This window comes from Spodoptera frugiperda, unplaced genomic scaffold, assembly GCF_023101765.2.
Source record: "Spodoptera frugiperda isolate SF20-4 unplaced genomic scaffold, AGI-APGP_CSIRO_Sfru_2.0 tig00001167_1, whole genome shotgun sequence".
NCBI classification, from domain to species: Eukaryota; Metazoa; Arthropoda; class Insecta; order Lepidoptera; family Noctuidae; genus Spodoptera; species Spodoptera frugiperda.
The window spans coordinates 22,982-34,128 of NW_026095724.1; the positions used below are offsets into that span (position 1 = coordinate 22,982).

Sequence of the window (11,147 nt, forward strand, 5' to 3'; positions counted from 1 at the left end):
CGTTAGTCTCGCTGACTCACTTACTCGAAAACGGCTGGACTGTTTTGTCTAATTTTGGTCTTGGATTATTTGTGGATGTCTAGGGAAGGTTCAAACGGTGAGAAAAAATATCATTGGGGCGGTACGAAGTTTGCCGGATCAACTAGTTTGTTACAATACAAATATAGACAGTGGGCGACCTTTGCCTAATAACTTAGAAATATGAATACTCTACTTCATAGTTCATATATGTGTTTAGCAAAAGCGCTTGCTACTACTGGTCATACGAGGTTGTTATAGTGTTGGTACTATCTACTCTTCACAAATCTGTGCTTAGTGTTTATAGGTACGGCAGTTCCAAAATCTCGTGTCTACAAATGGTTGGGCAACACGAAATAAATACGTAAGTTTGTAATTCTGTTTATTATATAAAACAGACATCATTTCACTAATATAAATTCGTTATTTTAACGTTTTAACTGTAACTTGTAAGTTGAGATCTTTATAACTGAGTCATAACATACTTTATATCCCATTAGAAATGATAATTGCTGTAAGGAAAGAGAGCAATGGTTCTATCAAACAAAGTTTCCACTTCAATATATAATTATGTATAAGAGTATGTACATTTACGTCATTATAAAATTTTAGCATTGTATCTATACAATGTAAAGAAATGTATTACATACACAAATATTTTAAATTAAGAAGGACTGATATTTTGAAATATAATTTAGCACAGGGTTCGCAATGAAACACTATCAATAATCAACAAAAATATTTTACACAAAACTCATGAAACGGTTCTATTTAACGTACAAAAATATAATAAACTTTGAAATAATATTTTACATCATAACATTTACATTTTACAAATCACATGTCGGCGTGTTTAATTGCGCTACTGTAGATTTATATGATCACATAATACTACACAGTCAAAGGAATATTTAGGCTAGCGATACGATATTGTACTGAGTACGGTTACAATGATCTACGTCGCGTGGAACAATCGTCTATGAAATAACTAGATAGGTATGTACAAAAGATAGGTACAAATAAATCCAAATGTTAACATTGAACTCCGAGGTATAGTCTTTCCATCTCCGCCGAGTGTGTGGTCCGGGCTGGTACAGGCTAGCGCGGCGCCAGCGCGGGCCAGTGGTGCGCGTGGTGCGGCGCGGCGTCGGGCGGCTGCAGCAGCTGGCCGCAGACGGCGCACACGGCCAGGGGGTGCGGCCGCGCCACCACCAGCTCCTGCTGCTTGGCGATGTCGGGCAGCAGCGCCACCAGCTCCGGCAGCACCTGCTCCCACTGCGCGCCCAGCGCCGCGCGGCAGTGCGCGTGGAACTGCTCGGCGCTGATGGACGAGTCCCGGAAGGCGCGCGAGGCCACCTTGAAGTCCTCGACGGCCGCGTCTCCGCCGAGCGCCACCGAGAACTTCTTGACGAGCGCGCGGTTCCTGTGCTCGAAGTTGGGCGGCGGGATGTAGGTGTGCAGCGGCGCGCTGAAGGTCTGGCCGGCCGAGTTGGTGAACGTCATGCCGTCGCACGGCGGCCGCGGCTTGAACCCCGGCGGGACGCTCCCGTTCATCACCTTCTTGCTCGGAATACAGTTTTCGCTGCGAGAACTGAGCGGCGGGTAGTCCTTGGCAGCTAAACTAAAATCTCCATTGCCTCCGTTTCTATTCCGCTCCGGGTTGACTGTACCGCTGGGTACAGTGTCCACGGTCTTAACCTTTTTATCTTCCACAGGTTGAATATTATTGTTAGCATTGACGGAAGCGTACGATTCCCTCAGCAGCTTCTTGTCGTTGGTTCCATTGACATTATAAGTGTCCAATAAATTTTCCTTTTTACTATTTTGTTTCTTCTTTTCCTTTTTGCTAAGTTTAGTGTTATCGTTTGTGTTTTGAGGTGGCGGCGGTTGTTGCGGCGGCTGTTGCAGCGGTTGTTGCTTCTTCTTAGACTTGGATACATTGACGGGTAGCGTGGGGAAGTCTGCGACGGGGTTGAAGTTGGGCTCGCGCGGCTGCGGGGGCGGCTCGGGTTTGCTGGGCTTCTGTTTGTCTTTGGACTTGGACACAGTGATCCACTGCGGCGGGGCCACGGGCGCCGCGGTGGACGAGAGCGCGGGGAACGCTTCCGAGCTTAGCTGGGCTTTCTTTGGATGGGACTGGACGTGGTTATGTTTGAGTGCTTGCATCTCTTGGCTGTTGATAAGAGCAACCTGGAAATGGAAACCACCATGAATATATGCATCAAAGTGAAGATGTGTGTCAATGACAATGTTGGGATCGATGCTTACTTTAGGCGCCTGTACGGTGGCGGCGCCGAGGCTGGGATGGTCGTCCCTGGCGAGGCCGAGCGAGGGGAAGTCGTCATCGTTCATCATGGCCGGCGGCTTCTTCTGCTGCGGCGGCACGGATATGCGATGTCCACTAGTTTGCGTCAGTCGGAAGTTGCTGGCGCTGGCCGGCTGGCTGTGCAACTGAATTGATACGCTGGGCTTGTCTGCAAATTGACAAATCACAATATTATTGTTTAGACAAGATGATAGACATAGACATAGACATGCTTCAGAAATATTTAGATTTTTTGAGGAGAGAATTTCTATTTATAGTCATGTGAGGACTTATTATGAAAATAGTAGTAGAACCTTTTACTTTTATCTTATCCTTATGAACATTTATTCTATTAAATAAATAGACTTAAGTTTAATTGAACCGTACTTACTATTTCTAACGATGGTAGCAGCCACGGTGGTAGGTGTAGTGACGGGCTTCGGAGCTCGCGACGGCCCTGCGCCATCGAGCGCTGGGAAATTCTTGTCATTACGCAGCAGACCATCTGCACCTGCCAATGTATAAACAACCTTATAAATATTGCCATAAGTGTCAGTTTGTTATTGAACGAAAGTTTTAATACAATTTCTTATTGACATTAAAGTATCAACTAAACCACAATTTACGTGTAATATATATGGCGATTGACGCGGATGTAATCACTCACCTTTATTGATAACTTACTTTTATAAGCGCGTGTAGGAGCGGACAGTACTAGTCCTGGGGCGGCCGGAGCGGCTGACAGTCGCGGGAACTGCTCCACGCTCCCAGTGTCGATGTTCGCCTGCGTCACCGTCGGCGGCGGCGGGGCTAGCACCGGCTCTTGCTCTCTCCGATCTCTGTTCTCTCTGTCTCTATCCCTACAATAATGTACATAGGAATATAATCCTTAATATGACGCGTTTGAGTTCAAATTTTAAGAATTGTAACATTTTCTATGACACGGAAAATGTCTTCATCCTTGAAGTTGTATAAGAGTGTGTTGTCGACTATATTATTTCCATCAGAAATGTATATACAGTGTGTAGTGTATGTAGAAGTGCAGACTTTCACAATATAATTTTTCACACAATACATACATCTAATTGTATTAACCCATCAATTGCATTCCATCTTAGTTAGATGGATGAGAGTAACCTAGAAATATTTAGCGACGAACTGCACTCACCTACTGAGAGTAGAGATACAAGACAACCCTACCCAGTTATCCCTACTCTCAGCAAGATTTCTCTTTCTGAAATGAAGGACTTAGATGATGGGAAAGGGGTGACAAGTTGTACATTGTGTGTGGAGTCTATAAGGCTCCGAGGTTGTATACCTGGGCGTCCTCTGCACGACGGGGTGCGGCGTGATGTTGAACTGTAGCTCTAGAGTGCGCGCCTGGCGGGCCGCGCCGCGCGGCATGCCTCGCCCGTGCACCGTCGCCTTGTGCGCTGGCGACCGCGACCCAAGTCAATTATACCACTCTTTATACTCAAATTGCATTTAAATAAATCAATTAGCAGTTCATCTATCATTCCACCCCGTGTGTCGAGTTGTTATTAATATTTTTTTTATTTATTTAATTCAAACATCATTTGAAAAGAAAAAATACCATCTGCCAAACTGAAAAGCAATTTGTCGGCAGTCTGTAAGGGCGATGATTGTAAGTTACGTATAATTAAAGTTTTGAATCTTCTAGAATCCTCTCATTTAATATGATTCAGTAAATATGCTGCAAAATTGCACATTCATACATCAATATTTAAAATAAATCTTAATGAGTACAGAATTTCCCCTGAATCACTCTGATAGCGTAATCTAAACATCAAAACAATCTCAGAGGAGTTTCTTTTGAAGTTCAGACTAAACAAAGTGAAATGTGAGAACCATGAAGATTTATACTACTGTGGTAATTTTAAGATAAACCCACAACAGTTCGAGTGGACTTTAATGAAGAGCAATAAACGCTTTGACTTTGACTTTTGCTGAAGATATTGTAACATACCTTTAAGATCAATTTCGCTTCTAAAGACGGCAGTCAAGTGTTGTCCGGCGCACTCTCCCTCCTCACAAAGGTAGTGGTCGGTCCTGAAGTGGTGAGCGAGCGCCGGATGGGACGCATAGTACAGGTTGCGTCCGTCAGCGTCGCACAGGTGGCAGTACAGATGTTCCTTACGCAAATGCCGGTATAATTCATCGGCATCCATGAAACGTTCCTCGCAAAACTCACAGAGAGGGTGACCCCTGTTGGTGAAGGAAAATGAATATTACATCAAACTAGCGACCCGCCCCAGCTTACAAAGGGAAATAGGGACAGAAAAAGCGACTTTTTATACTATGTAGTGAAGAATAGAATTCAAATTTATTTGTATAAACTGCAAGGAGTTTTGACGTTGATTTTTACAACTGATACTATGTTTCATATTTTATTCTTGACTAGCTTTTGCCCGCGACTTCGTTCGCGTGGAATAGTGACTTCCGGCAAATTTTTGGTTTTAACCACATAGTTCCCGATCTCGCGGGATCTCTTCAAAAATGAGATGTGGAAGATATTCCAGGGAACTCTTCAAAAATCAACATAATGAGCTCTGCGTTTGAATTTAATAGATGTATACTCACTTAGGGCATTGAAAAAATAGTTTAAAAACGGACTTAAACTAACTTAAAACTAAAGAAAGCTACGAATTACGAATTTATAACAATTAAAAAAGAAACTATATTACAACCTATCCTCTATGCTATAATAACCAAGCTTAAACTAAATAATTTAAAAGAAAAGACTTAAATCTAATCTAATTAAAAAAAAAATTAGACTTACAATTTTATTAAAAAAACTAACTACAGTAACTACTAATAATCGATATCAAACTAAACCTACGTTAAATAGTTTAACCAAAAAACCAGGAAAACCCAACAAATAAACTTATTAATTGACAAATACAACGAAACCAATTTAGAATATACGAAACAGCAGGACCACTACAGACAAATAATCATACGACTGATAATACACTTTTTCTACGATAGTACCGAAGCGCTCGGCCGATACCCAACCAAATGAATGTAACGAAACCATAGCGCGATCTATTTCGATCCCAACGCCATCTATCGAGGATAAAGACAACTTGGATTATTTATTTATACTCCGTTCGGGCATTTTCTTTGTACTAAAAGTTTTATTATATTGATATTATTTTTTTCATACCTTTTTACTATTTATTTACTTTTTTCGATGAATTAAAACAATAACATGAACCGAAGTCGTGTAACGATCGACATAGAATTATCTATACTCCGTTAGAGCATTTTCTTTGTACTAAATGTTTTATTATATTGATATTATTTTTTTCATACCTTTTTACTATTTATTTACTTTTTTTCGATAAATTAAAACAATAACATGAACCGAAGTCGTGTAACGATCGACATAGAATTATTTATAAATAATTTATTTCTTATTTTTATTTTTTGATTTTTGAAATAAAAATATATCTATGTCCTTTCTAAGGTTCTAAACTATATCTGTACCAAATTTCAACCAAATCCGTCAAATAGTTGCGGAGATTAATGGTATAAGCATAGAATGTTCGACGTGATTCTTTAATTTGACATAACTTTTTTATTTATGAACCGATTGACATGAAACAAACACTAAATGTAAATTTAAGCATCCCACAATATATTCGTGAAAACCGCATCCAACTCGGATCAGCCGTTTCTGAGATTAGCGCGCACAGACGAACAGACAAACAGACAAACAGACAAAAAAAAAGTTAATTACATTTTTGGGTTCGACATCGACATAACAATAACCCCTGCTATTTTTTTTATTTTTATTTTCAATGTACAGACAGCACTTTTCTACGATTTTATTATATGTATAGATTCAAAATCAAAAAGGCTGGTTAGTGCTAGTAATAATAGCTTCACTCAGAAAATAGCAACAAAATAGCTTGCTACCTAAAAACAAATACTTCTTATCTATGAATAAGTTACTCATGTTTAACCGCAGTATGTAATAGCAAAGTCAACAAGAGTTATGTCGACTCTTACATAGTTGCAATCACATTCAATAGGAATAATTCCTTTGCATGCACACCAATGAAAGTTACTATCCATTATAAAAGGCACTCCCATATTTACACTCGCTAAGATAATTAGATTTTGCTTTTACTGATAGCCGTGTGGACTTAATAAAGCTTTTATCTTCTATTACTATGATAACTTGATAAAAATAATGTGTTTTCTATTTAGGAAAACATTGTAATACTCGTAGATTAATGTCCTTATTTTTATAAGTATCCCAAAAACTGTAGCTACACCATTCATAGCGATATAATATAAATAATAAAATTTACTTAATAGAAGAAGATTGAGAGAATTTACTTAATTCTGAAGACATTCAGACGAATTCACTTAATACTTTAAAGTATGGAGACTTACAATAACATTGACGGCTAGTGGACTAAATCGATTTCCACTTATAGCGCGCTCGTTGCAAGGTCGCAATATCGATCGTAAATATATTGTAAAATAATGTATGTCTGTATGTCTTTAATGTGTTGTAAAATAATGTTTAATATATTTTTATTACTGTAACATTTAGCGGTTTAGTGTAGGGAGATAAAAGCTTATGTCCAGTGGTGGAAAACCAATCCAGTTTAGAAATGGAAACGGGCTATTTATGTTTTTATTTTAAAACATTAGCAATTTAACTAATTGTATGACTAGAGTCTTCTTATTATGAAGAATTCAGACAAATTATTATTTAGAAATATGCTTTAATATAAGTGTTGTTTTTTGCAAAGGTTTTCCGCCGATATTCTGTGGTTTTGGTGTTTCCAAGTTCAGATTGCGAGTTCAAAATTATTCTTCAAATTGGCTAAGTGCTTTCCAGTCACATTAAATGCAAACAAGCCTATTTTAGTATTGCTTAATTATTCAATTATTAGTTACCTGTGCGATGTATCATCCACATCACCTCTCCGCCGATGATGGGCCAACTCTTGACGAGTATAGCACTTTCTCTCCATAGTAAATATCTACAAATTAATAACATATTACTCATTACTTCTTCACTATCAATCTACTAGTTACTACCATTCAAGTAATTAACTAATATTTATATTACCTGATAACATTCTCGTAATAATTGTAAATAAAAAAAATAGGTAGACATAATACACAATTTGTCAGCTTATTGTCTAGATAATTGGTGTGAATATTCTTTATCAATGCGTGAATGAATTACGTCATTATGCTGGCTTAGCTCAGTTTCGTAGGTAAGGGATAATTGTTACTTATTTACTTAGTATTGACGATCATAACCACATTACCACAATTTAATTATGTTAATACAATATAGAAATACATAGTTGCTTTAACTTTCTGTCTTATATTTCTTTATTTGGTTTTGAACTGTAATGGGATTGACGCAAAAGGCATTTAATATATCATATTTGTTACTGCTTTATAAAGTCTTTATGCTGTAAAGTAGCAAGCAGAGGTGTATTAATTTCTTAGTGGACTCTGGTATGCTTACTAAGTACCACACCTGATCCAGCAACCTCTCACTTAGTACATACTTGTATCAGTACCCTTAGTACGAGTTTGCTTTCTGTTTCAAGTAATCGAAACGAGAACGCGTTCGGAGCTGTGATTGGCTGGCACGAATAAATCAACCAATCAGAGCGCTGAACGCGGAAGGGTACAGTAGTATAATGAAATCTGTTTATGATAACAGCTTAGCAAATAAATCATAAAAATAAATAATGTTCTTAGTCATGTTATATTGTTTCATGTTATGCAATTTTCTGTTTCAATTGCTCATAAGCCATATCTATGTGATCAGCATGACTTTGCAAATTATTAATTGAAGATGGATTCCATTTTTGTTGTAATGTACATGTTAAAATAATGTTTCTTCGAAACTATTATAACATGTTGAAATTAATGTAGGTTCAACTATTTAATTTATTATGTATGCTACACATCTTATAATTTTATTTTACTGTGCAGCGTCGAACTGTACACTTAAATCATATCATGGTAGTCTATACAGCCTATACACCTTACAATTAAACTGTGTAAAACTGTACAGTTTTATCTATATTTGATTTGATTCAGTTAAAACTGTACAGTTCAACTGTTTGTTACTACTTCTACAGACAGTAGCAGCAGCAGTAGTATGCTGTTTTGTTTTATATGTATGTACAAGTTTCATATGTATAACTATAATTTATAGCATTATATAGTTAGTAGCAATAGAGTAAAATAAACAGAATATGTATTCAGAAAAGTACTATACCTTTAAATGTTTAACACAGAGATCACAAAAGTATCTCTCATGGACCTTCCTCATATGGTCACTCAGCATACTGAAAGTACGAAATGGTGGTATCTTGTCGCAGATCTTGCAGCGGTTTTCAAGCAACCGCTCATAAGCCTGCTTTATTTCCTCGTTACAGAACCCAATCTTATACTGCCTCTCGAAGAGGCGGTCGGAGAACACCCTGTTGCGGAGCTCTTTATAGGGTTGGATGGAATCCGTAAATACAACCTGTAAAATTTAGTTTAGCTTAAATAACTCTATGATTTGTTATTCAATAATGAGCTTTATGTACTTTATTAAAATTGTATCATTAAAATTTTAATTCCATGTATTAATCACAATTGTGATGAAAAGAATACAGTTGAATTAAGTATGAAAGACTAATCAAAATACCAGTTAGCTTTTATTCATTAGTTACTTAAAATAGTAAAGGAGACATATCCGAGTTACATTACAATATTCTAATTTCAATTAAATGAACAGGATAACTTATGCTTGCAAGTCCTAATGTTGGTTTTGTGGAGCAAAATAAAAGTTTTTATGACACTCGATAATTTTACCAATTTAATGTTCTCTAAGTTCATACAATCAGGCACCAAGACTATAATTAATGGGTTACACAGATTACATGTGTTTCTTATAAGAATGTAAATTCTGACTGTGTGAAAATAGTGCAATACGATGAACAAACAAACATGTGTAGACAACCCTACACCTAATGATCGTAATAATTTAATAAATGTGAATGTTTGTGAGTTTATGTGTTTGTTTGTTACTCAATCACATCAAAATGGCTGAAAGGATCATGATGAAATTTGTAGCAGCTAGTAATTACATAAGTATAAATAGGTACATATATTTATTTTATTGCATTATTTCTGTTAGTTTGTAAGTAGGTTTAATCCTAATATGATTATTGCTTGTTTTTTTTTGTTGTCATATGTCATAGTGTTTATTTATCCTGTCGCAGAGCTGCAGGAAGAAATCCCAAAAGGGATATGCAGTGCCTATGTACCTTTGTATAGTTATATTTCCTGTGTGTTGTATGTTGTGTACATAAATAAATGTTTAGTTTTCATAAAGTTTAGTGTACAATACACATTTTTTTTCTACCAGCCCATCAGTTATATATTGGGTGACAGGTAATTAGTGAAGGATATCTAAACACATGATTGTACTCATGATTACAAAAACATTCCCCAAAGAATAGTTTTTGTATACTCATTAAGTAGTTTCATTTTTATATTTTTTATCACAATAACAAAACAACAAAATTTCGCACACTGTATAATATTTGAAGTCTTAACTGGTACCAAAATAAAATTAATAGCATATTGTCTACTTTCAAATAAGAATTATAATTTAATTATTGGACTTATTATCAATTGGAACATATTAATTAGACTACAAAATAAGGTATATGCTTAATGATTTTATTATCTCTAAGAACATAACATGACAATTAACATAGGTGATAGTCATATAGGTAACATGTACAAAAATCTATGTTTCAGGTGTAATCAGAATCAGAAACATAATTGTGTTTATTTTGAAGGTTTCACAAATAAATATGATGAACTAGCTTCTGCCAGTGGCTTCGCCTGCGTTCTGGATAAAAAGTATCCTATCACCCAAGTCAGCTGTTGTATCGTGTCTGTATTTCAGAGTGGTTGGCGGACAAACATCCAAATAAACAAATGTTCACATTTATAATATTAGTGTGCTAGTGTAAATAGTAAATACGAATATTTTGGTAATGTACTCTAGTCACAGAGATCAGAATATATCAATCTTTATTCACTTCCTGGCATGTATTAAAAGTTTATCAACAGCAATTAATATATTGTAGAAATGAAAATAATAGTGGAAATATTCGCATATTGTGTAATAATAATGCAAGTGATTCGCTGAATGTGTTTATAATACACAATGTTGCACAATGATACCTTGTGCACTGAGGATGTGAGAAACATAACATTCATAGCAAAATACTTCACTGGAACTTACCCTTGAAAGGTCCTGCCGGCAGATAGGGCACTCATTTTGCAGGCAAAGGACCCGCATTCGGGTAGAACACTCGAAACATACGGGATGGTCACATTCTCCAATCGAATAGTACAAAACGTTCTTGAAACACACTACGCAAGTATTCTCATTTGAACTTGAGTCGGCCATAGTTCCGAGTTGGATTCTGGAAAATTTTACACGATGCTAATATCTTATGAAGATATGTCGAAATTTTAGATAAAAATCAAGGAATAAATATATACCTACGTAAGATTGAGAAAAGGAAGGACGAAAATTTCGTAGCGCTGGAATGACAGCCAGGTTTAAAATTGCTATACGAAAATAATAAATAATTTAAAAATTAAGACGTGTCTACACGAAAGTTGAGAATGTCATTCAAATAGTGCGGTGAGCAGCCATAGACTTGTACTCTATAACCTTAAAATTGTCTATTATTTCCTATTGTATTGTATAGGGAAGAGAATTTCAGTTGTCGGAAAAACG

General features: G+C 36.5%; 1 protein-coding gene across 2 annotated transcripts; it reads right to left on the reverse strand.

Moving 5' to 3' along the window:
- Positions 1–383: 383 nt before the first annotated feature.
- Positions 384–11,044, reverse strand: LOC118264741 (E3 ubiquitin-protein ligase ZNF598). Of its 2 annotated transcripts, none has more exons than XM_035577360.2 (10): positions 10,911–11,044; positions 10,644–10,827; positions 8,613–8,864; positions 7,262–7,347; positions 4,311–4,549; positions 3,642–3,756; positions 3,008–3,183; positions 2,715–2,834; positions 2,287–2,492; positions 384–2,208 (listed from the first exon to the last, which is right to left on the reverse strand). In XM_035577360.2, exons 2-10 carry the CDS (start codon positions 10,809–10,811, stop codon positions 1,117–1,119), a joined length of 2,454 nt encoding a protein of 817 aa, XP_035433253.1. In that variant the 5' UTR covers positions 10,812–10,827; positions 10,911–11,044; the 3' UTR covers positions 384–1,116. The 2 variants fall into 2 exon arrangements, with proteins under 2 accessions (XP_035433253.1, XP_035433254.1); XM_035577361.2 differs by having other exon boundaries at positions 10,907–11,042.
- Positions 11,045–11,147: the final 103 nt, after the last annotated feature.

Excerpts from the sequence above, each read along its gene's own strand:
- LOC118264741 (XM_035577360.2), bottom strand. The coding sequence starts at position 10,811 with ATGGCCGACTCAAGTTCAAATGAGAATACTTGCGTAGTGTGTTTCAAG. Across the intron at positions 3,757-4,310 it reads AAGCGAAATTGATCTTAAAG|CGCACAAGGCGACGGTGCAC; the intron begins GTATGTTACAAT and ends CGCGGTCGCCAG. Across the intron at positions 2,209-2,286 it reads CCACCGTACAGGCGCCTAAA|GTTGCTCTTATCAACAGCCA; the intron begins GTAAGCATCGAT and ends TTCCATTTCCAG.